At 39.3% G+C, this 25,221-nt stretch overlaps 1 protein-coding gene across 3 annotated transcripts in view; it reads left to right on the top strand.

Moving 5' to 3' along the window:
- Window positions 1–8,667: 8,667 nt before the first annotated feature.
- Window positions 8,668–25,221, top strand: part of LOC112301565 (T cell receptor alpha chain constant) — a 537,134-nt gene continuing 520,580 nt past the window's right edge. For 2 of the 3 annotated variants that reach the window (XM_071221941.1, XM_071221940.1), the window contains exons 1-2: window positions 8,668–8,810; window positions 8,996–9,275. In XM_071221941.1, coding sequence (XP_071078042.1) covers window positions 8,759–8,810; window positions 8,996–9,275 — 332 coding nt within the window. In that variant the 5' untranslated portion in view covers window positions 8,668–8,758. Of the gene's footprint in view, window positions 8,831–8,995; window positions 9,276–25,221 lie in introns of all 3 variants that reach the window. The other variant, XM_071221943.1, reaches the window with a different exon arrangement.

Below are 25,221 nucleotides of genomic sequence, written 5' to 3'. Positions count from 1 at the left end.
TTGTGTCATGTGCTTTCTAGGCACTTTTGAGCTTTGTTTCATTGTTTGTTAAATGGAAGAGTAATGTCTTCTTTAATATTTGATTGTGACAATTTGTCAAAAATATACATAGCAGCACAATTTACAATAGCCAAGTACTGGAAGCAACCTAAGTGCCCATCAGCAAATGAGTGGATCCAAAAACTATGGTATATTTACACAATGGAATTCTACGCAGCAGAGAGAAAGAAGGAAATTATACCCTTTGCAACAGCATGGATGGAACTGGAGAGCATTGTGCTAAGTGAAATAAGCCAGGCAGTGAGGGACAAATACCATATGATCTCACCCTTAACTGGAACATAATCAATAGAAGAAAAAAGCAAACAAAATACAACCAGAGACATTGAGGTTGGGAACAGTCTAGCAGTGGCCAGGGGGGAGTGGGGTGGGGACAGTGGGAAGAGGGGATTGCAGGAACTATTATAAAGGACACATGGACAAAATCAGGGGGGGAGGGGGGAGGGGGGGAGGGAGGTGGGTTCACCTGGGGGGGGCGGAGGGATGGGGAGAAAAGGCATACAACTGTAATTGAATAACAATAAAAATTTAAAAATATATATACTCAAAGAGATTGATAATCAGCAGATGATCAATTAACGCAAGTAACTTCAGCAGATACAGAAAAAGCATTTGAGAAACCCAGTCTCCATTCTTCATTATGAACTCCCAGCAAACCCAGAATCAAAGACAATTTCTCCAACTTCATGAAAGGCCTCTACAAAAACCCTGCATCTAATGTCATGCTTGGTGGTGAAAGACTGAATGCTATCCCCCTAAGACCAGGAATTTTGTCTCTCACCTCTTGTATTTAGTATTATACTAGAGTTTCTGGCAGTGCAGTAAGGCAAGAGAAAAAAAGCATGCAGTTCAGAAAGGAAGACATAAGTGTATCTTAATTCACAGACATCATGATTATCTAATAGAAAACCTAAGAGTATGTACAAAAGTGCTACTGGAACAAGTAATCAATTTTAACAAGTCAATTGTAAACCTATCATAAATCCAGCCATTCTACTCTCAGGTACTGAGCAAAGAGAAATGAAAGTATATATTTAAAAAAACATCTTATACACATGTGTTCATAGCAGCTTTGTAACAGCCCAAAACTGGTACCAAAAAGAAAATGTACATCAACAGGTGAATACAAATCATCCCTCTATGCTGGAATGGGACTCAGGAACAAAACAGAATGAACTATTGACACTTATGAGACCATGGTAGAATTTCAAAATAATTATGCTGAGAGAAAAAAGCCAGCCAAAAGAGAACATATGATTCCTTTTATGTAAAATCATAAAATATGCAAACTAATTTGTGACAAAGATGTTGCCAAAAAGCAGGAATGGGTTGTGGGTAGACATTGAGGGAAGGGTTCCAAAGAGATACAGGGAAGCTTTGGGGGTGATAATTATATTCATTATCTTGGTTGTGGTGACGGCTTCACAAGTATATAAAAGTATCTAACCTCTCATAAAATTGCTTACTACAAATAGGTGCATGAAAATTATGCATTTACAAAACCATTACAATTAAAATTTAACAAATATTTTCCCTTCATGCTCTGCAAGTTTTATTGTGAGACACAAAATGCAGAACGTTTCATCTTTTGGTTCTCACTGGCTTTACATCATGTGTTTCTGAAAGTGTACATGTTACAAAACAGACCCGGGGGGGGGGTGCCAATGATATACTATTACCAAATGGACCCACCTTTGTGCTGCGGTGGTCCCCGACCCTGTACTAGGTTTGCCTTGCCCACCACCAGGGAAAGACGTCTCTCAATGCTAGAGATTGGTGAAAAGGAAAGGAATTATTTATTTAAAGAGTTATACAAACTGAAGAGTAATGAATTAATGTCTTCACTGAGATCCCAAAGTCCTTTAGAATACCCAGAAACACACAGTCCTTCCTCCCCACTATGCCCAGTGTGGGGTACTGTGGGGTACTAAAGAAATAGAAATCTGTGGTTCTTCTCTGCCCAAGCCGTGTGGTCCCAAAAAGACCCCTGCATAGCTGCTGTGCCTGGGTTTAAATCCCAGTGCCAATCTTTCTCGGCCCACGATTTCTGACTCCTGCCACAATTGGCCACAGCTGCCAGCATTCCAGTATTTTTCCAGCTTTACTGGACTGCCACAGTAAGTCCATGCAAATGTGGTCCTGTGGTGTGGAGGCAATCATCTCCAAACTCTTATGCAGGCTCTGCAACCAGGGGGTGTTGCCTCCCAGTTACATCATGGGTTGAAGTCACTCCCATCCCCCTGATTCAAAGCAAGGCTGTGGCTATTTAACGTATCTATGAAACCAGTTAAAGGTTATAGATATGTTAAATGACCATTCTAGAAGTTATCTACAAAACTGTTGCTATTCAAGACAAGTCTCAATGGCCCTGCTCCATGCATCCCATCCCCCAGCTCAGACTTGTAGGGGTGAGGACATCCTATATATATTTTTCCTAATATTTCCTGGACACCAAGTTCTGGACCCCATTACAAATCCCTATTAAGGTCCCCCCTTGGCTGCACCCTGTTACATACATAACAACTCTGTATACCCATGTGCTGCTCCATTTACTTTCAACCCAACTTTATCCCAACTTATTTTGTTTTTCCTTGTAGATCAGAATAAAAGTCCACAGCTGCTTTTTCAGAATTTCTTTCTAGCATAGTTTTGTGGCAGGTTCTAAGAATGTACCTTGGAAGATGGAGAAATGAAGCATCTGGGCCTGGATTTCCTATGTCCACTTCTGGGAGACTGTTCACAGGTTGACTCAAGGACTCAGGAAGCCCCTTGATCTGAATCTGTGTAGCGAGAACTCCAGGAAACAGCCTGAACTAAGCTTCCATCTCTGTGTCTGGGGATAAATGTTTACGGAAAGATGTGTCCTTCTCCAGATCTTTACCCTGATAATTCTCATTGGTTTTGGTTTAGTTTTATAAAATGAATGGTCATAAAAAGTGAACCAAAGAAGTGCTCACTTTTCCTGCTGGCACTTCATAGAAAAAGACAAGTTTTTAAAAGTTTGTGTTGCCATAGGGACACTTCCTTATGCAGATGCCAGAACTTTCTCCCTCATCTTTGAGGATCACCTTGGTCTAGGCAGTTACCACAAATGAAATCTTGTAAATGGGTATCAGGCTCACAGTAACAAAATCACCTGGGGGAGCTTTAAAATTTTCATATCAGTGGGTCTCAGTCCTGGAAAATACATTTCTTGAAATTAATGTTGAGATCCCAGAATCTGTAACTTTAAATCACTCACATTGATTCTACTATCAGCTGTTGCATAAATAATAGCTGGCATATCTTTAACAATTTGATAGGTGATAAGGAAGACAGTTAGTTCTAACTGATGCTCCACGCTTTTCATGCATTTCCACATCTCCAGGACTCTCTACTCTGTGGGGGGGATTATGTCATTAAAGTTTGGCCAGACAATGTGGCAGAGACATGGTAGTAGAAAGAATTTTCGATACTAAATCTGCATTAAGGCTATAGGATTAGTATTCCTTGCTTGACTGACATTGGTTAGCTATCTTACCTTGGAAGGAACAAAATAGTGGGAGATTAAGATACTGATCTAAGATCACTCTTTATTGATTTAGTACCTTCACTTATGATTTCTTCCTCCTGAAAAAATTTATTAAAGAGATAACATTTCTTACAATTGATAATATTTGAAGACTGAGAAAATATTGTATGTCATATAGTAGTGAATCCGTAATGAAAGACTTTATTTCTGTTTAAGGTAACAAGTATTTACTAGGCATGTAAGAAATGTCAGTCACTGTTCTATACGGGGTACAATGCTGAAAAGTTAAGAATTACTCAATCATAAAAACTAGACTTCTTATCACTTCCTCTGATTTCAGCCCCAAACCATTTTCTGACATTCAAAGGATTATAGGCAGGCCCCCAGGGGGTACATGAGAATATAATGTACTGTATTAAAATGCTCAAGAAAATTAATGTCTTCTAACTACAGAAATACTTTGCATGCTCTGTTAAAGTACTTCCATGTCAGGTATCGTCCTAAGGAAAAACAGACCTGAGAGCTTAGGATGCTATTGTTCAGATTCTAAGCATTACCTGAAGAGGGACATGTGCCTCATAAATAAGTCAATGATGAGAACATACTGCCATTTGGGGAGGAAGCTAAGAAACATGCATCCCATGTCAGTCCCTGTCCACCAGGGGGTAATACTTCCTAACACAAACACATTCCCTGGTGAAATGTAGGCTCGGACTTAGTGTTTCACTGTGACTTCAACATTTCCTCATGTAAAGTGTCAAGAACATTATTTAGGCAACACTGCAGAGATGAACTCGTCTTCAGTCTTAGTGACTGTGGTTCTCTTAGTGCTTGGTAAGTAACATGCCTCCTAAAATATGGATTCTTTCTCCTGTCAGCAACTTTTTAAACTTTGGTTTCATTTAAGAGCTTTATGACCAAGGTGACACAGTTTTATTTTTCCCCAGGACAAACTCATGGAGACTCAGTGACCCAGATGGAAGGCCAAGTGACCCTGTCCGAAGGGATTTCCCTGACTGTGAACTGCTCCTATGAATCCGCACAGTACCCCACTCTCTTCTGGTATGTTCAGTATCCTGGAGAAGGTCCACAGCTCCTCCTGAAAGCCGAAAGGGTCGATAAGAAGGGAAGCAACAAAGGTTTTGAAGCCACATACCGCCAACAACCAAGTTCCTTCCACTTGGAGAAAAACTCAGTGGAAGAGTCAGATTCAGCAGTGTACTACTGTGCTCTGCGTGACACAGTGACAGAAACTGCAGGGGGAGCTGAGCACAAACTCTGGCTGCTGAGTGCCTATGACTGTTTGATCCCCTCTGGTGGATTTTATTATTTGACATCAAATACATGGTACATCAATACAAATTTCCAATTATTTAAGCACATTAATAGAGTTCTTAGGCAAATTAGATTTCCACACATACAGGGATGTTGAAGACAAAGGAATGTTTTCATTTAGGAAATAATGCACTGAAACATGTAAATAAAAATAAAGCATTAAAATGTTTAAGATATTGCATGACTCCAAATTTTTTTCATGTCACATTTATGTAATATGATATTAAAATTGGCCCTCACAGTAACTAAATGTGAGGTTTATAAGCAAGGTTCATAATAATATAAGCAAGGTTTATATAAGGTTCATAAAAGAGTCTAAGTTTTAAAAGAATGAGTGTTGAGGGACTACTGATAAAAATGTAATAGTGGTTTCTTTATTCTTTGTCGTATAAAATTACAGAATTTTCTTAATTTTGATTTCATCCTTTGCTGTAAATCTTAATTTCCCTTTACTGGTTAGTCTGTGAGCTTTCCTTTCATTCCCTTCTTATATGTGAATATTAACTTTTAGAAACTCTGTCTTTTGTCTTTTTTTAGATCCCACCTTGTAGGTGTTAACTTAGTTCACTAACTTGCTGTTATCTTGGAGTCTCCTTCTGCCTTCAGCAAAACCAACCTTCCCTTTGGATATCTTTTTGGAGGATGTGGTGGACACAGTGGGTTGGTAAAGGGGAGGGGCTTCATTCTCTTCACACAGGGGCAGCTGGAAAATCCTATCCTATGTGCTCAGCTTTCTTGGTTGTTTGTTTCTAGTATTTTCTCTTAAGCAATATGCAGCAAGATTTTTAAAGTTTTGATTCAATCAAATAATTGCTATTTATATGTTTTGATTACTGATATATTTAGACCAATTGCTAATATTTTCGTTTTGCTTCTCATGCTCTTGTTTTTTCTTTTCATTTTAGTCTGACTTCTGTTGCATTGATCAAAATTTCATTTTCCTCTGTGGTTTGAAAAATGTAAAATGTTTTCTCTTCTTAGACCATTTCTCTGTGGTCTAAGTGTGTTATTCAATAACATTTCCTCCTACTATATCTTCTCTTAGGGATTACATTTTCCTCTTGCTGATTTACTATTTTTAGAATCACCTCAGTGGCTGGTTGAACAAATAACACATTAGCTGTATGTTAGGACAGTAATTTCAGAGGGAGTGTATCAAATCAGCTCTTAAGCTACAGTTTCAATGCACATTAGAAACATAGAATAAAGAACCATGCAGCACAATAATCAAAACATGAATTCACTCCATTCTCCTTCAGGGCCTTTGTCCTTGATCTTCCCTCTGCCTGCAGTGACCTTCATCTCCTCTCCTCCCAGCTTGTTCCTTTATGTCTTTCTAGTCTCTACTCCTAGAGCAGCTTGTGCACATGTGAATACAAATGAATGCTCAAAATGCTTATTGTAGTGTTGCATTTCCTAGATAAAAATCAGCATAATAATTGTCCATTGGGAGGGCTATTTATACAGTAGTATATCCATAATAAGGGATATACTGCAGCAGAAGGACCTATGTGTGTTAACATAAGACGTAAATTTATTATTGAGTTTAGAAAACAAGTTACCGAAACGTGAGCACAATATATTTTCTGTTATTTATATTTTTGGTAATAAAACTCCAAAGTATCAACTCCAAATTGATCAGGATGAAGAAAGAATTAGAGTAATAAGTGATGGAAGACTGGGAGTTGAGAGTGGTATTCAAAGGGGATTTTAGTTTATATATAATGTTTTATTACTTTTAATAATTCATATATTCAAGAGTTCTTCCTCTTGTTAAAATTGATAGTCATAAACTATTATAAAGTTTTATCCATATTCTATATTCTTCTCACCAATAAAGTGGAAAAGGAGAAAATGGCACCTAATGTACTTGATAAGATTTTGTTCAAGCACCCCAGGTATACGCATTTTTCTTTCTCTGGGACCATAAACTTAGTTTTCAATCCTCTTATGATCATATTCTTTGACTCTATTGTAGTTAATTATGTATATTGTTGTCTTCCTCCATAGCCTGTAAATTGGATGTTATTCTCTTTTATATACTCTTAAGATTTAGTTAATTACCTCATTTTCAGTAAAACTTCAAAAATTTTATAGACTTATTACAATCTAAAGAAGTTAGGTAAAAAGCAGAAGATGAGATTTATCAAATCATTCTAAGAAGATAATTTTCAGCCCTGGCTGCTGTGGCTTAGTGGATTGAGTGCCAGCCTGTGAGGCAAAGGGTGACTAGTTTGATTCCCAGTCTAGGTCACATGCCTGGGTTGCGCTGCAGGACTCCAGTAGCGAGTGTGTCTGGGGCAAACAAACATTAATGTTTCTCTCCCTTTCTTTCTCTTTCTCTTCTCCTCACTAAAGATAAATAAATAAAATCTTTAAAAAATAATTTTATGGAATAACATTTTAAAAGTAGGATTTGGTTCTTTTTTAAATTCAATGTATTGGGGTAACAGAGGTGAATAAGATCACATAGGTGGACTTGGTTCATTCTTCATTCAGTCTAGAGAGTTACTTGGTTTTCTAAGAATCTGCATTTTCTGTATTGGGAAACTTGGAGTGAGTGAGACTGGGGTAGTGTGACTGCTGAGGTAGCAGGTCTAAAGTCCTCTTTAGTGATGGTTTAGGCCCACTAGGGGGCAAGGCAGGCTTTACAAAAAACAACTTTCACATGGTTCTGAGCATTGAGCAAGCACTTAAGAAAAACCAGTAAGCATGTGAGCCAGTCAAATTATAGGCAGCCAAGATGAGGAGAGGGCTAACAGTGTATGTGTCAAGTTCATCTCCAGTTTTTAGCTCTGTCACTCAGTGTAAACTTCAGAAAGCTGGACTCCATATGCTGTACATCCACTGGGGGAATGATTCTCTGTGCTGAGTCACAGGAGTGAGGATGTTACTGGTCATTGTGAGCATGGAAGCTCAACAGAAAACCTCTCCATAACCTGTTTTTAATTTTTTAATTGTTATGACTAAATACCCCAAAACTAACAACCCAGAAGTTATCTCAATACCCCAAATATCCTACCTTTTCATGTATCTCTGTGAAAATAGAAGGAACAAGAACAAATTAAAAAGAAAAAAGAGAACTGAAGAAAAAGTAAAGAAGAAAAAAGTGAGAAAAGGGAGAGGACAATATTTAATTTGACCGGCATAGTGTGGTTGTAGTAGAATTGGCTGTGTGGGTCAACAGGGTGCCCAAGATGTGGACAGGAGTGGGGAGAAGTGGAAAATAAGTCAGAGTGGACAATAGACACAAATTCTATTATACTTCAACCTAATTTTGTTGGAATCATTTTCTACACAGATAATGACTATATATCTTGGTTTCTAGAACTCTATGGATTTAATAAAATGGATTAACTTGTGCAATGCACAATCTGTGCTACCAGCTTTCCTTTATCAGAATAGTCATATGACTGAATTCTCAAATTATCAATCTAACCATGCAATTTTAGAAGTATGGAGTCACTCTTCTTAGGATTCTTTAATGTCGTACGGTTTACCTGAGACACTGATTCTTCCAGAACCATCATCCACCATTCCTCACACATTATGTCACAAAATTCTTATATGTAAGTGTTTTAAGAAGAAACAACCTGTATATATTCATACCTTGTATATATTACTCTTTACCATTCCCCACTGTTCATACGAAGTCTTTTAAATAGTGACTGTGCAGTTTCCCTGGGCCACAGTGGGTGGAGTTTGCTGTTAAGATGAGTGAAAGAGCTCAGAGGTGATTGGCGTTCAGTGAGTCTGGAGCATATTGACTGGAGGAAGAAACTTTGCTTGGGCCCAGGACTCCACATCCTCCAGACTAGGGGCAGAGGCAGCACAGTGTCTGTGCAATAAGTCATGAAGAGACACCTGGGAATTCTGCTGTGGCTTCTGTGGGTCCAGGTTTGCTGTGAGTTGGGGGCCTCCCAGGTAGGGACTGGGGAGTGTCCACAGCTGGTTGTGGGAGAAGGAAGGGGGATCTGATACGGAGCTTCTAGATGGTCCCACTTGGGTGTTTCTTAGGATAATCTACAAGTCTAGAAACTGCATCATTTGTCTCAGTGATATCATTTGTGTTTTTCTCTTTCCAAGCAGGGGTGAGAGGACTGAAGGTGGGGCAGAGTCCTCCAACTCTGAGCCTCCAGGAGGGAACCAACTCTACTCTGAGATGCAATTTTTCTACTACAGTGTACCGAGTGCAGTGGTTCCGACAGAATCCTGGTGGTGGACTCATCAGTCTATTTTACTTGACTTCAGAGTCAAAGCAGGTTGGAAGGTTAAGCTCCACAATAAATTCTAAGGACCTGTATAGTATGCTGCACATCACAACCTCCCAGCTGGAAGACTCAGCCTCTTACTTCTGTGCAGCAGAGGCACAGTGCTCCCAGGTGATCAGCAGCCTGCACCCAAACTGCAGCTGGGCCTGCAGCTCCACCCCTTCCATGGGGCAGGCATGTTGACCCCATATTAGCCTTGCACATCTTTGGGTTTTCAAATTTATGTTCCAAAACATATTTTTCTCCTAAAAATAGACTGTTCGGCACTGTCATCCCACTTCTTTTGCCTTGTTTCTTCCCTGAAATCAATGTACAGGTAGAAAGCTCTAATATAAAACAAAACAACTGAAAAAGGTGCCAATTTAATTTCCTGTTAAAACATATCCCTTTGCATTTACACATATATGACATGTAAATTACTCTGCTGGAAAAGGTTTGGGAAAATATAGGGCAGTCAACAAATAAAAGGAGATGACTCATTTTTCTCAGGTAACTGCAAGTGGTTATACTTTCTAGGAAAAAGAAGAGAGGCTGTATAATACTTTTTAATGTTTGCACTAGGCTTATTCACTCCTGGATGTAACAAATATAAGAAAATAACCTTATTGAGTTGCACGCACTTAGCTTTTTACATATATTATTTATTCAGTACTGAAAACACCCTCTAAATATGTACTCTTTCATTTTATGCATGGATAAAGTGAGGGTTATTGAGTATAAGTGACTTGTTTAAATTAACATTATTAATAAATTGGTGAAGTCAGGGTGACATGAGAGCTTATATTTTGAGCTATGTGATATAGTATAGTTCACATAGCTCTTTAGTGATGGTTTAGGCCCACTAGGGGGCAAGGCAGGCTTTACAAAAAACAACTTTCACATGGTTCTGAGCATTGAGCAAGCACTTAAGAAAAACCAGTAAGCATGTGAGCCAGTCAAATTATAGGCAGCCAAGATGAGGAGAGGGCTAACAGTGTATGTGTCAAGTTCATCTCCAGTTTTTAGCTCTGTCACTCAGTGTAAACTTCAGAAAGCTGGACTCCATATACTGTACATCCACTGGGGGAATGATTCCCTGTGCTGAGTCACAGGAGTGAGGGTGTTACTGGTCATTGTGAGCATGGAAGCTCAACAGAAAACCTCTCCATAACCTGTTTTTAATTTTTTAATTGTTATGACTAAATACCCCAAAACTAACAACCCAGAGTTAGTTCAATACCCCAAATATCCTACGTGATATAAAAGTCTTCAAAATCATCTAATTCAAGTGATTTCTTTTAATAAATTTGTACAATGTGCTTATATACATCATTACCAAAATATCAATTTAAGTCATTTAAAAAATTAAATTTATTGAGGTGATATTGGTCAATAACATTATCTAAGTTTCAGGTGTACAATTTTATAATACATCACCTGTATATTGCATTGTATGCCCACCTCCAAAAGTCCAATCTCCCTTGGTCACTGTATAATTGACATTCTGTTTACATCTTTAATCTTCTCTGAACCCCATTTCCCTCTGGTCACTACCATATTGTTGTCTATGCCATGAGTTTTTAGTTTGTTCATTTGTTGCTTTCTGTTTTATATCCTACATATGAGTGAAGTCATGTGATTTTTCTCCTTTTCTGTCTGACTCATTTCATTTAGCATGACACTCTCAAGATCCATCCACATTTTTGCAAATGGCAGTATTTTATCCTTTCTTATTGCTGAATAGTATTCCATTGTATATAGGTACCAAAATTTTATCTCTAATCACCCATTCGAAGAAACTAAGGTTTTCCCCATGTCTTAGCTACTGTGAATAATGTGGAATTGATCTTAGGTGTACATACATCTTTACGAATCAGTGTTTGCAAATTTTGTAGATGTATACCCAGATGATGGATCGCTGGATCATATGGCAGCTCTATTCTAATTTTCTGGGGAACATCCATAAAGTTGTCCATAGAGGCTGCATCAATGTACACTCCCACCAGCAGTGTATGAGGATTACATTGAGGGCATTCTTAGATTGTACCTTGCATGGAAAAGCTCATGAAAATTTTCATTCTGTTCCATTAAATACCATCGCTCTTCCTTGCACCTTGAGTGAATTTGTTACTCATGATATTGTAACATACTCACATTGGGGAAAGGGAGCAGAAAGCTTCCAGGACTACTCTGAAAACACCCTTATCTGTTGTAGCCAGAGAGAAAGACTTCTAGCCATTAAACCTGAAGTTTAAACTTGCATGTGGAACAATGGAATTCTAAGCTGCACTGTTTTCACTACTATAAGGACACTGATAAAAGGCCTAGGACCCTAACAATTAAGATGAAGACAAATGGGGAGACTCCAGTGAAGCTGGGAACAGATCCAGCTTCCTGGGCATGTGACCTGTGCAGTTGCAGAAGGAATCCTGGTCTTGGTTTAATATTCTGTTATCACTTTCTTGAAATGCTTAATAATTTTATCTTTGCACTTGTGTTGTTATAAGGGAAGTCCCATAAGTGTGTGAGCCTTGCAGATACAAGGGGCAGCAGGACAGAGGAGAGAAGTACATGCAGGCTCAGGGTCATGGTCACAGCAGGGAGTATCTGAGCTAAGCAGCTGTCAGGACCACCTGTTGTGCTGGTGCTTGCTTTCCCTCTCTGGGGCTTAGACAAGCAGCAAAGCAGAGCAGTGAACATTTTTTTGTCAATTGTTAGGAAATGAAAGTATACATATGGGATATTTCAATAAGGCAGTTTGGCCACAACTACACATACTCTTACCATATAATCCAGTAACAGTGTTCCTGGGATTTTACCCAAAGGAGTTGAAAAGTTGTGTCCACACAAAAACTTGCCCGCATGTGTTTATAGCAACTTTATTCTAAGTCTTCAAAACCTGGAAGCCTCCAAAATGTCCATCAGTAGGTGAATAGATAAATGGTAGTCTATCCAAACAAAAAATGAGCTATCAAGCCATGGAAAGATAAGGAAAATAAATGTATATTACTAAATAAAGAAATCAATCTGAAAAGGCCATATACTATATGATCCCAACCAAATGACATTCTGGAAAAGGCAAAACCACAGAGGTAGTAAAAAGACCAGTCATTGCCTGGAGTTGAGGGGAGTGTGAGGGATGACTAAGAAGAGCACAGAGAATTTGTAGGTCATTGAAATTAGTCTCGATGATACTACCTGTAATGATGGATACATGCCATTATACATTTGTGTAAACCCATAGAATGTACAACACAGAGAGTAAACCCTACAGTTCACTGAGAATGTGGGTGATCCATGCAGGTTTATCAGGGGTAAGAAATAAACCACTCTCATGGGGAAGTTCATAATGGAGGAGTCTGTGTGTATGGGCGGGGCAGGGAGTATATTGGAAATCTCTGTTCCTTTTTCTTAAGTTTTCTGTGATCCTAAAATGACTGAAAATAATACAGCTTTAAAACATTTAATTCACAGTTGCATGAAACTAATTTGCATGAAGAGTGAAAGCATTTTTAAAATGTGGTTCCTCTAAAATCATTCCTTAATGACATTTCCCTCTTCTTTTTTACTTAGTTTACTCTTAAATTGAATTTTGGGGTTACATGGTTAACAAAATTATATAGGTTTCAAAGGTACAATTCTATAATATGAGGGGGGACCCAAATACACCCAGAATTATCTTCTGGAGGGTGGGATCCATGGTAGTACAGGCCTCTCCCACTATGTGAGTGTTCTAGTAATCCATCTGTATCAGTGTAGGAGCTGGCCTTATTGTGAGAGGTTGCATATGGCTTCAGTGAATTGCTTTTGAAGACTCTTTCATCATGTTTGCCTATCTTGTGATGGGTGATTTATGTGGCCACCTGACCACACTGCGCTGAATATTCAGCAGATTTTGACCAAAAATCTGCTGTCCCACCCTCCCTATTCACCTAATCTCACCCAAGCAGCTTTTTCTTCCCTTTCCTCAGTTAAAAAAGTCCTCAAAGGGAATTGTTTTGCCCCTGTGGAAGCAGTGAAACAAAAAATGGCAGTAGCCCTTAAAGGCATCAAATCAAGTTCAAAAACTTCTGAAAATTGGAAATAACGTCTTGATAGCATATTGCATGAAATGGAGAGTAGTTGAAGGTGACTGAAGTTTAAACATGTAAGGAGCTAAGCAGCTGTCAGGACGCAAATACGCAATATTTTTATAAATAAATTCTGTTTGAGGGGTTTCTCCCTCCTTTATCATGTGCACACTGCATCTTGCCCTCACTATCCAAAGTTTAATCGTTTTCTATCACCATTCACTCCCTGTTTACCTTCTTCCACCCACCCCCATAACATTTTCCGTCTGGTAATCACCATGCTGTTGTCTGTGTTGATGATTTATTTTCACTTAATCCATCACCTGTTTCACCCCAAACTCCACACTCCTCTGACAGCTGTCAGTCTGTTCCTTTTATCTATGAGTCTATGTTGTTTGTTTACTTTATTCATTAGATACCCTGTAGGTCCATCTATGCTGTTATAAAGGTGAGATTTCCTTTTTCCTATGATTGAGTAGTGTTCCATTGTATAAATTTAGCACAGTTTTGTATCCACTCATCTACTGATGGGCACTAGGGCCACTTCAAAATCTTGGTTATTATAAATAACACTGCAATGAACAAAGGGTGCATATATTCTTTTGAACCAGTCTTTCGGATAACTTTGGATGCATTTCCAGAGTGGAATTGCTGGGTCATAAGGCAGTCCAATTTTTAATTTTTTGCAGAAATTCCACACTGTTTTCCACAGTGGCTGCACCAATCTGCATCCCTGCCAATGGTGCAAGAGGGTTCTCTCCTCTCCACAAATGATGCTTGTCATTTGTGGGTTTATTGATGGTAGCCATTCTGACAGCTGTGAGACCATAAATATCCTAGAAGAAAACATAGGCAGTAAAATCTTGGACATTTCTCATAGCAATATATATATATTTGTCCATCTCCTCGGGCAAGAGAACAAAGAGAAAAAATAAGCAAGTGGGGCTCCATCAAACTAAAAAATATTTGCACGCAAAAAGAAACCATCAACAACAGGAGGGGGCCAAGATGGAGGTGTAGGCAGAAATAACTTCACTTCCTCACACAACCAGAGGAAGGAAAACAACCAACTTAAAAACAAAGAAAGACCAGAACTGCCAGAAATACACTTGCATAGAAGTCCAATAACAAAGGAGTCAAAGAAACATTCAATCAGATGGTAGGAAGGGCCCAGATGGGCAGCGGGGAAGAGAGGACACAGGAAGGTGGCAGGAGGTCTGGGTGCGCATGGCATGGCAGGCGGACTGCATAGTCAATCCCACATTCACATTCACACAAACATGGGGAAATGTGGGGGAGCCAGATGGACCATGAAACCCTTGGGTTCAGCACGGGGAAACTAAAGACTCAAAACCACAGTTTTAGGAAAAGATCAGTGGAGATTGTGGCATCAGAAGAAACTCTGAGCCTCACAGGAGAGTACCCTGTGGAGATACCCACAGGGTCCTAAAATTAGCACAAACCCAACTGCCTGCATATTAGCACCTAAAAGTCACAAACTGCTTGTGGGAAACGAGGGAAGTTAGGTAAAGTGGAACAAGAACAGTGCAAGTGGCAGTGTTCTTTCTCTGACCCCTCCCTCACAGACAGTGCCACAGCTCAGCAAAAAGGGTTGCCCAGCCCTGGTGAATACCTAAGGCTCTGCCCCTTACAGGTAACAGGTGCACTGAAACAAAGAAATACTGCCCAAATGAAAGAACAGATCAAAACTCCAGAAAAAGAACTCAGCAACAAGGAGATAGCCAACCTATCTCATGCAGAGTTCAAAACACTGGTAATCAGGATGCTAACAAAATTGGTTGAGCTCAGTCACAAAATAAAGGAAGAAACGAAGCCTACACAAAGTGAAAAAAGGAAAATGTACAGGGAACCAACAGTGAAGAGAAGGAAACTGGGACTCAAATCAACAATTTGGAGCAAAAGAAAGCAATAAGCATCCAATTGGAACAGAATGAAGAAACAATAATGCAAAAAAAAAAATGAGGAGAGACTTAGGAGCCTCCAGGACAACTTTAAACATTCCAACATCCAAATTATGGAAGTGCCAGAAGGAGGGGGCAAAAAGCAAGATATTGAAAAATTATTTGGATAATTAATGAAGGAAAACTTCCTTGATCTGGTGAAGGAAATAGACTTCCAGTAAGTCCAGGAAGCTCAGAGAGGTCCAAAGAAATTGGACCCCAAAAGGAGCACACCAAGGCACATCATAATTAAGTTACGCAAGATTAAAGATAAGGAGTGACTCTTAAAAATAGCAAGAGAAAAAGAGAGAGTTACCTACAAGAAGTGCCCGCAAGACTATCAGCTGATTTCTCAAAAGAAACCTTGCAGGCAAGAAGGGGCTGTAAAGAAGTATTTGAAGTCACGAAAGGCAAGGACCTACATCCAAGATTACTCTATCTAGCGAAAGCTATCATTTAAATAGAAGGGCAGATGAAGTGCTTCCCAGATAAGGTCTAGTTAAAGGAGTTCATCACGACCAAGCCCTTTTAGATGAAATGTTAAGGGGACTTATCTAAGAAACGAAGAAGATCAAAAACTATGGACAATAAAATGACAACAAACTCACAACTATCAACAATGGAACCTAAAAAACAAAAACTAAGCCAACAACTAGAACAGGAACATAGTCACAGAAATGAAGATCATATGGAGGGTTATCAATGGGGAGGGAGAGAGGGAGAATGGGAGAAAAATGTACAGGGAATAAGAAGCATAATTAGTAGGCATAAAATAGACAGGGATAGGTTAAGAATAATATAAGAAACAGAGAAACCAAATAACTTACATGTTATACATGTAAGTTATACAACTTATACAAGTTGTATACATGTAAGTATACAACTCATGGACCCTAACTAAGGGGGGGAATGCTGGAGGGGGGAGCAATGCAGGGTGAAGGAGAATAAAGGGGAGAAAAAAATTGGGACAACTGTAATAACATAATCAATAAAATATATTTTTAAAAAATCCAGAACTTTCACATACTTAAAAACAGATTTTATAGATACACATATATTTATAAACTGATTTGACATTCTCCACCATAGCTGTCTTTCAATCTTTTAAGGGTGTGAGATGTGAGAGGTCAGATCTATTCTTTGTAATTCTAGAGGACCAGAGAGTTCAAATCACAGGAAAGGAGGTAGTCTTGGTTTCCCAGGAACCATTTCTCATGATCAATTCTTTAGGGTTAGTTCCTGCTTGTACTATTCTCTAAGCAAACACAGGAAATATTCAGGCATATCTAGATTTATTCTTACATAAAATGATCAAAAAATCAAGAATTAAAGTGAATGTGAAAGGATTATTAGTAGAGAAAGATAATTCTGGAAACTCACAGGTCTGAAAGACTTTATCAATGTCTTGAGGAAAGAACATTGTAATGGAGTTTGGAAGAAAAGTGACAGATTATGCAATCTGAGACAGCACTGGCCAGGAATCCATGCCAGGAGAGTTGGCTTATACTGTAGAAAAAGTTCCAATAAGGACTAGAGTCAGTAATTGCATTTTAGGAGATGCCATCTATCTTGATGAGAAAATGAAACCACCTTAAGAATAAACTTACATGAGGCTTTATTTTCTGAATCTGTAGCCTGATATTGTCTCCGAAAAAGTACTTTTTCAATACCTTGAGGAATATAGGACACAGCATTAGAAAAGATTTCTTAGAGTATATAAGATTTCTTACTGCAATTCAACCCAACTTGTGGGGTCAAATTGTTTCCTATGGTTGAAATACTAATGGAAGTTACTATACTAATTGTTTTCTATGCTTGAAATAATACTAATACTAACTCATGGAAGATATCCCCCTGCTACCTTACCATGGATATTCAATTTTTTTACCTTTAATAGCAGTCAAGCCTAGGAAATATTCCTAATTTCCACTTTCGTACTATCCATTCTCTGGGAATAGCAAGGTCACAGGCAAGATCAGCTTAGAGGAGCACAGTTTGACATAGGTGTTTGAAATATCCAATAGTTTTCTCCTTCATACTGATCTTTTACTTACATAATACTTTAAGAAAAAGGTTTGCCTCTTGCACTGCCTCCTTTTCCCAATGGGGACCTGGCCCACAATCCAGGCATGTGCTCTTACTTGGACTCAAACCAGCAACTTTCTTGTTCACAGGCTGGTGCTCAATCCACTGAGCCACACCAACCAGGGCTAGATTCCACATATAAATGAAATCATATGGCATTGGTCTTTCTTGGTATAACTTATTTCATTTAGCATAGCACCTTCTGGGTCAACCCATGCTGTTGTAAAGGGTAAGAGTTCTTTCCTTTTTATGGCCGAGTAGTAATACATTGTGTATATGTACCACAGCTTGAAAAGGAAGGCTTTATATTTTCTTTAAGAGAGAGAATCATGGAACTTTCCTGGTTTAAAATATGTAAACCCAGGCCCTTGATGAGTAAGTGTCAACAGAATCTGCATCTTTCTAAAATATTAAAAATGACTCAGTTGTGTGCAGGGGCATATTGCAGAGATCAGATAAATATTGATCTGTACATTCTTTCTTAATCTCTGATCTAGAGTTCATTTGTTTGATGTATTGCTGTATTTACATGTCTGAGTCTCTCATAGGCAAAGGGTACAATAACATTTAACCAGCAAGTTCAGTAGTTAGAGATTTGACTAGAAAGTGGTAGTACCCCTCTGCAGATGCAGAATATGTGGAGGGTTCATTTTACTGGGTTCTGAATGAATAGGCTTTGACAGAAACACAGTCCTTTTCTTATTGTCTGGGGAGAGAACATGAGAAAACCTTATTTTCCGACTGTTAGAGAAAAAGAGATAACTTGATAACAGCAGTAGCTTCCCTGGCTGTAGGCAGCATGTCTACAATTGATCTCAAGTAAGAAGAATGAAGACATCCATTGGAGCATTCCTCATGTTCTTTTGGCTACAGCTGGACTGTGAGTTGAGGGTTAATGGGAAATAAACTCTATTAGTGGATATTCTTTAGAAGCCAAGCCTGGCTTTATTTGGGTTTCCTTAGTTATTGTAGAGAAAGAAAATTCTGAAGTATAATAATGTGGTCACTCTTCTTTCTTTGAATATTTCTTGCTGCATAGGTGTCAGCTGAGGAGAGAAAGTGGATCGCTTGGAAAATTTGTTTCCAGCCCTTCACTTTCACTGTGTAGGTCTTTTGTCCTGAGGTGGGTCCCTTGTAGGCAGCATATGTGTGGGTCATGCTTTCTTATCCATTCAGCCATTCTATGTCTTTTGATTGGAGCATTTAATCCATTTACATTTAAGGTTATTATTCATAGGTACTTATTCATTGCCAATTTTTTGTACCTATGTTCCTCTCTTTCTCCTTGTTTTCCTTCCTTTCCTTAAAGCTGTCCCTTTAGCATCTCTTGCAGAGCTGGTTTGGTGGAGGTGTATTCTTTTAGACTTCTTTTGTCTGGGAAACTCTTTATTGGGCCTTCCATTTTAATTGAGAGCTTTGCTGGGTAAAGTAGTCTTGGTTGCAGGCCTCTGGTTCTCATTACTTGCAATATTTTTTGCCATTGTCTTCTGGCTTGGAGCATTTTCATTGAGAAGTCAGTTGCTAACCTTATTGGGGCTCCCTTGTATGTTACTTCCTTTTTCTCCCTTGCTGCCCTTAAGATTCTTTCTTTGTCTTGGAATTTTGCCATTTTAATTATGATGTGTCTTGAAGTGGGCCTCTTTGGGTTCCTCTTGATTGGGACTCTCTGTGATTCCTGGATTTGTTTGACTTTTTCTCTCATCAAATTAGGGAAATTTTCCATCATTACTTTTTCAAACAGGTTTTCTATCCCTTGCTCTTCTTCTTCTCCTTCTGGTATCCCTATTATGCGGATATTATTTCATTTCATGTTGTCCTGCATTTCCCTTAATCCCTCTTCATTCTTTCTGAGCCTCTTTTCCTTTTCTTGCTCTTTCTGAGTGTTTTTTTCTACTTTTTCCTCCAGCTCACTGATCCGATCATCTGCTTCATCCTGCCTGCTTTTGATTCCTTCTACTGTGTTCTTCAGTTCAGAAATTGTATTCTTCATTTCCTCTTGGCCCTTGTTGACAGTTTCTATTTCCTTTTTCATGTTGATATAGTTTGCAGTGAGTTCATTGTAGTTTCCCTGTAGTTTTTGGTAATTCTGTGTGAGCTCATTAAGCTTCCTTATAACGAATGCTTTGAACTCAGTATCTGAGAGTTGACTTGCCTCTTTTTCATTTAGCATTGTTTCTGAGACTTGCTCTTTTCCTTTCATTTGGGGCTTGTTTCTTTGTCTTCTCATTATTTGTGAGACTCTTCCTGTTAGCCTCTACTTCTTAAGTTGCCCTGTTCTGTCCCCCTGGGTTTATGGTGTTAGCTTCTGTGGTAGAATACCTGTGAGATTCAGTGGTACAGTCTCCTTGATCTCCGGATCTTACTGATCTTAGGTTGTGGTTTATGTTGGCTCTGTGTATGTCTTTGGTTTTTGGTCCTTGTTGAGACTTTCTTTGGTGGGTTTTTCCTACCAGCTGTTATCTGAGGGTCAGTCTGTCCCCCACCTCTTGTTTTCAGTTGTGCAGTTGTGGGCAGGTTGTGTTGGAGCTTTCTTCTGTATGTACAAGGTTTTGAGGCTTTTCTCTTGCTCTTGTTCAGTTGTTTGCTCTTAGTAATTTCTTCACTATTTAGTTGTATTTCCAGATAGGTCCTGAGTTGAATTAGTGTGACTTCCACTCCCTCCTTCCCCTTCTCCTGTTCTTAGCTGTTGGTGTTACCTTTGTTGGTGGGTTTCCTCTTCCAGGAGGTAATCTGGTGTTCATGGCTCCTACCTACTCTTTTTTATGGTAGGTTTTAGGGGGAAGATGAAATGGTTTCAGAGAGCAAGAGTGTATTATATAATATTTAAAGTACCAGCCCTTAGAGAAGAGATAGGAGATCCTTTGGATATATAAATAGTGTTCAACCTGTGATATTTCATACACCTAGCCACTTTTTAGAAAGGTTGGAAAGATGATAAGACTCTTGTTTTTTTTTGGGGAGGGGGTTGAGTAAGGATTGTGAGTTGGATCTAGAAAGCTGTGAGCTTGTGGGAGGTCAGATTATGAGGTAAAGTGAGAGTAAAGGTTAGAAAATAGGTGTAATGTCTGAGAGAATAGATTTAACCACACCAATAATAAAGTTCAGGAAACAGTGAAGTGGGCTGAGATCTGGAAGAAGTTCAGTGTAGCATTTACAGATGTATGGAATAGCTATTATTTACAATAGTAATGGAGCAACAATCATGTGACAGAATCTATGTGATCTGAATGACTAGAATAGGGAGTATAGGTCCTAGAGTAGTGTGCTAATGGCACCCAAGTGAAGTGAAAGACAGTTAATTAACAATACACTGTGAAAGAGAGAACAAGGGGAAAGCAGTCAAACAATGCAAATTAACCAGTCAAAAGAAGACGACTAAACAGAAGGAAGAGAGATACAAAAATATTAATAAATGAGCGATATAAAGCTAATGAAAAAAATAGTAATAAAAATATACGATATCTTGCAAGTTCTCTGGAGTAGCAAAGTGAAATTTGTTTCACTGTTTGAGCTGTTGGGATGCCCCATCTTTGGGTCCAACTTTGGTCTTTTCAGAGTTCCAGGTTTTATTGTCTCATTTGTGGGGATTAAAACAAAACAAAAAAAAGACTGAAGGAAGAAGAGATATAAAGGGAGAGAAAGAAATAGTAGAACAAGAAAGAAGGAAAGAGAGGAAGAAGGTGTTAAAAGAAAGAAAAAATAATAAAAAAATAATAAATTACTTAAAAAAAAAGAAAGCCTGCTGGCCAAGCCAGTTTTGCTGGTCTTTTTTGGCTGTGGCCAACTCAGGCAGCCTACCCCAGCTCTTCTCTGTCCTGACTAGCACTTGGGCAGCCTGCGGCCCAGCTCTCCAGGGCCCCGACCCACAGGTTCAGGCACTCACCCTACTCCAGGCTATGGGTGTGCATGCACGGGGCCTTCCTTGATTTGCACTCTCCCTGGTGCCTTTGGTCTCATGTCTCTCTGAGTTGCACTCTCCCCGGTTGGTGCCTGTCGTCTCAGTCTGGTGTGCACTCTCCCCCTGGTGCTTAGGATTTGGGCTCGATATCCCTCACAGCCCTGAGGGAGCACCAGGCAGCCAGGTAGAGAGGAGACTGGAGCTGCTGCAGCAGGAGAGTTCCCCACAGTGTCCCTAAGGGTCTTTTTCTTTTTGAGAAAATCCTCCTGCTCAGTCCTGCCGCCCCATACTAGGAAGGGCCATCCTCTCACACAGCCTACCTCTCCAGCTAGATCGGGGACTGTCTGTGTCAGGGCCCAACACAGACCAACTCTCAACTCTCCCTGGCAGGCACCCACAGTCTCCGTGTGTTTACCACACTTCGTCCTTATTCCCCTCCCTGCGACCTCAAGCAACCAGGTCTCTCTTGGTGCTGCTCAAGCCCTGATTGGCAGAGGAGGGAGCTGTTAACCTGGCTCTCTCCCAGGAGTCCTGCAGCAGGCCTGGCAGGCGAGGGCCTGGGGCTGCAGTCACCCTGGTCCCTGTGCTGGTCCCAGGGACCTTTTTGTCCTGAAGCAATCCCCTTACCATCTGTTTTTTCAGTGTCCTCTATACTTTTTGGTCTCCTATCTTCATAAACACTAGGGTGCTGTTGGCTGTTTGCTCTGGTCCTCAGTAGATCGGCTAGGTGTTTCACCCATGTGCAGGGGGAAGTGGACTCTGCTCCCACCTATCTCACCGCCATCTTTCCTCTCCCTGGGAACTCTCTTTATTTCTTGATGAGTCAGGTTAAAGGTTTGTAAATTTTGTTCATCTTTTCAAAGAACCAGCTCTTGGATTCACTGATATTTTGTATCATTTTTTAAAGAATCTATTTCACTGATTGCTGCTCTAATCTTAATTATTTCCTTCCTTCTACTCACATTGGGCTTTGTTTGTTGTTCTTTTCCAAGTTCCTTTAGGTTTGAAGTTAAATTGTTTATTTGAGCTTTTTCTTGTTTTCTTGGGGTTTTTTGTTGTTGTTGTTTGTTTGTTTTTTGGAGATGGGCCTGAAATGCTATGAATTTCCATCTTAGGATTGCTTTCCCAGTCTCCTACAGATTTTGGATTGTTGTGTCATCATTTCCATTTGTTTCAAGGTATCCTTTGATTTCTTCCTTGATCTTGTTGTTAATCCATTCATTGTTTAATAACATGTTCTTTAGCTTCCATGTCTTTGTGTTTTTAAGTGTTCTTCTTGTGGTTGATTTCTAGTTTCATAGCATTGTGGTCAGAGAAGATTGTTGATATGATTTCAATCTTCTTAAACTTATTGAGACTTATTGGTCTCCAAGCATGTGGTCTACCCAAGAAAATGTTCCATGTGCACTTGTAAAGTATGTATATTCTGCTGCTTTGGGGTGAAATGCTCTGAAGATATCAATTACATCCACTTGATCTAGCGTATCATTTAAGGCTGCTGTCTGCTTGTTGATTTTCTGCCTGGAAGATCTATCCATTGAAGTCAATGGGGTGTTAAAATCTCCAACTATGACTGTATTTTTGTCTATTTCTCCTTTTATGCCCATCAACATTTGCTTTACATATTTAGGTGTTCCTATGTTGGGTACATAAATGTTTACTAGGGTTATATCCTCATGTTGCATTTTCCCTTTATTATTATATAGTGTCCTTCTTTGTCTTTTACTATAACCTTGGTATTAAAGTCTATTTTATCAGATATAAGTGCTACTATGCAGCCTTTATTTCTTTTCCTTTTGCATGAAATATCTTTTCCAACCTTTTACTTTAAGTCTGTGTGTATCTTTCGATCTGAGATGGGTCTCTTGGAAGCAGCATATATATGTGTCTTGTTTTCTTACCCATTCAGCTACTCTCTGTCTTTTGCTTGGAGCACTTAAGCCATTTACATTTAGGGTAATTATTGATAGAAACGTATGTAGTGCCATTTTATTGTTAGACTGTTTTCCTCTGTTGTTTTTTCCTCTTTTTCTTATTGTTCTTCACCTTAAAGCAAGCCTTTTAACATTTGGTGTAGTATTGGTTTGATGTTAACAAACTCCTTTAGTTTTTTAGTTTTTTTGTTTTTGTCTGGGGGGCTCCTTATTTCTCCTTCAATTTGAAATGATAGCCTTGCTGGGTGAAGCAGCTTGGTTGTAAGTCCTTGCTTTTCATCACCTTGAATACTTCACATCACTCACTTCTGGCCTGAAATGTTTCTGATGAGTAATCAGATGACAGTCTAATTTGTGCTCCCTTGTAGGTAACTACCTGCTTTTGTACTGTGGCTGTTAGAATTCTCTCCTTATCTTAAAGCAGGGGTGTCAAACTCATTTTCACTGGGGGTCAGATCAGCCTCGGGGTTACCTTTAAAAGGCCGAATGTAATTTTAGGACCTGTATAAATGTAACTATTCCTTAACCAGGGGAAAAGGGCTTGGCTCTGCCACCGGGTAGAAACAAGGTGCTGGGCTGGATAAAACAAGGTGGAGGACCGGATTCAACCCATGGGCCTTGTGTTTGCCACCTGTGCCTTAATGATTTGTCATTTTAATTATGATGTGTCTCGGTGTAGGACTCTGGGTCCAACTTTTTGGGAGTCTCTGAGCTTCCTGAACTTCTTCCACTCAGTTGTTAATCTAACCGATCTGTAATTAGCAGTCAGGTTTAAGCACCAGAGGGTGGGGCAGAGTAATTCCTGTGGGTGGGGTTATTGCTTCCCCTCAGGCTGATGCCATTCACAGAGGAGTTCTGTGCTTGAGAAGGATGTCTCCAGCAATATGGGGGGTGACTCAGCACATGGATCTTGGCAACTGTTCCCTCAGTTCTTTCCCCAGAGTCACCAAACCCAGATTTTCCTCAAGAATCTCTATTCTACTCTGCCCTCCTTTTGTTGGCACCCAGATTAAGTGCTTGCAAACAAAATTTTGTCCTTTCATCCTTTAAAAGCCTTTCTGACTCTCCGGCTGACTCTCCACGGAAGACAGAACACACACTACTTTTAACAACTTGATATCTGGGTTTCTTTCCAGCTCTGGTACTTTAGGCAGGGGAGCCCATCTTGGGGTTTTACTCCACACTTCTCGGGGGAACCCCCTGACCGCTGAATACCCCTCCAGCACTTTAGCTGCTACCCGTGGGAACCCAGCCAGCCCTCTCATGTATCCACCACACTCCCTACCAATCACGTTGTGCTGAAGTCTTTTCTTCTGTATGTCTGAGGTTAAATCTTCTTGCCAGATAGAGTTCAGTTAGTTATTTAAGATGCTGATCTCTACAATTTAGTTGTAATTCCAGATTGGTCCTGGGAGGTGGTTAGTGTAGCTTCCACTTACTCCTCTACCATCTTGGATCCTCCCATATTCATGAGTTCTTTTTCTTTTTGCTCAACTTCTATTTAAAATAATTTCTTTAATATCAATGAGACATAATTTTATTTCTTATATTTATAAGCCACTTACATTTTTTCCCTAAGTTGTCTATACATAAATGAAGGGGGACCCCCAAAACAGAATTTATTTATTAAAAATTGTGCATTTATTCTTACATGTTTAAACATCAGTCACCTTCAAAGTACTTTCTATTTGATACAATAAAGCTATCAACACATTTTTCCAGTGCTCAAAACAGTTTTTCTCTTTTCTTTTTTAGTTGTCCCATTTTTCCTCCCTTTATTCTCTTCCTTCCTGCACCCTCTTCCACCAGCATTCCTGCCTTTAGTTCATGTCCGTGAGTTGTACATATAAGTTCTTTGGCTTCTACATTTCCTATACTATTCTTAACCTCCCAATGTCTATTTTGTAGACCCTTTATGCTTCTTATTCCCTGTACCTTTTTCCAGTTCTCCCCCTCCCCCTCCCTACTGAAAACCCTCCATGTGATCTCCATTTCTGTGGTTCTGTTCCTATTCTGGTTGTTTGCTTAGTTTGTTTTTGTTTTTTTAGGTTCAATTGTTGATAGTTGTAAGTTTGTTGTCATTTTACTGTTCGTATTTTTTATCTTCTTTTTCTTAG

The sequence above is a fragment of the Desmodus rotundus genome, chromosome 7, assembly GCF_022682495.2.
Source record: "Desmodus rotundus isolate HL8 chromosome 7, HLdesRot8A.1, whole genome shotgun sequence".
Classification (NCBI taxonomy): domain Eukaryota; kingdom Metazoa; phylum Chordata; class Mammalia; order Chiroptera; family Phyllostomidae; genus Desmodus; species Desmodus rotundus.
Note: the sequence above shows the minus strand (reverse complement) of the source record. Positions and strands in the feature narration are given on the sequence as shown.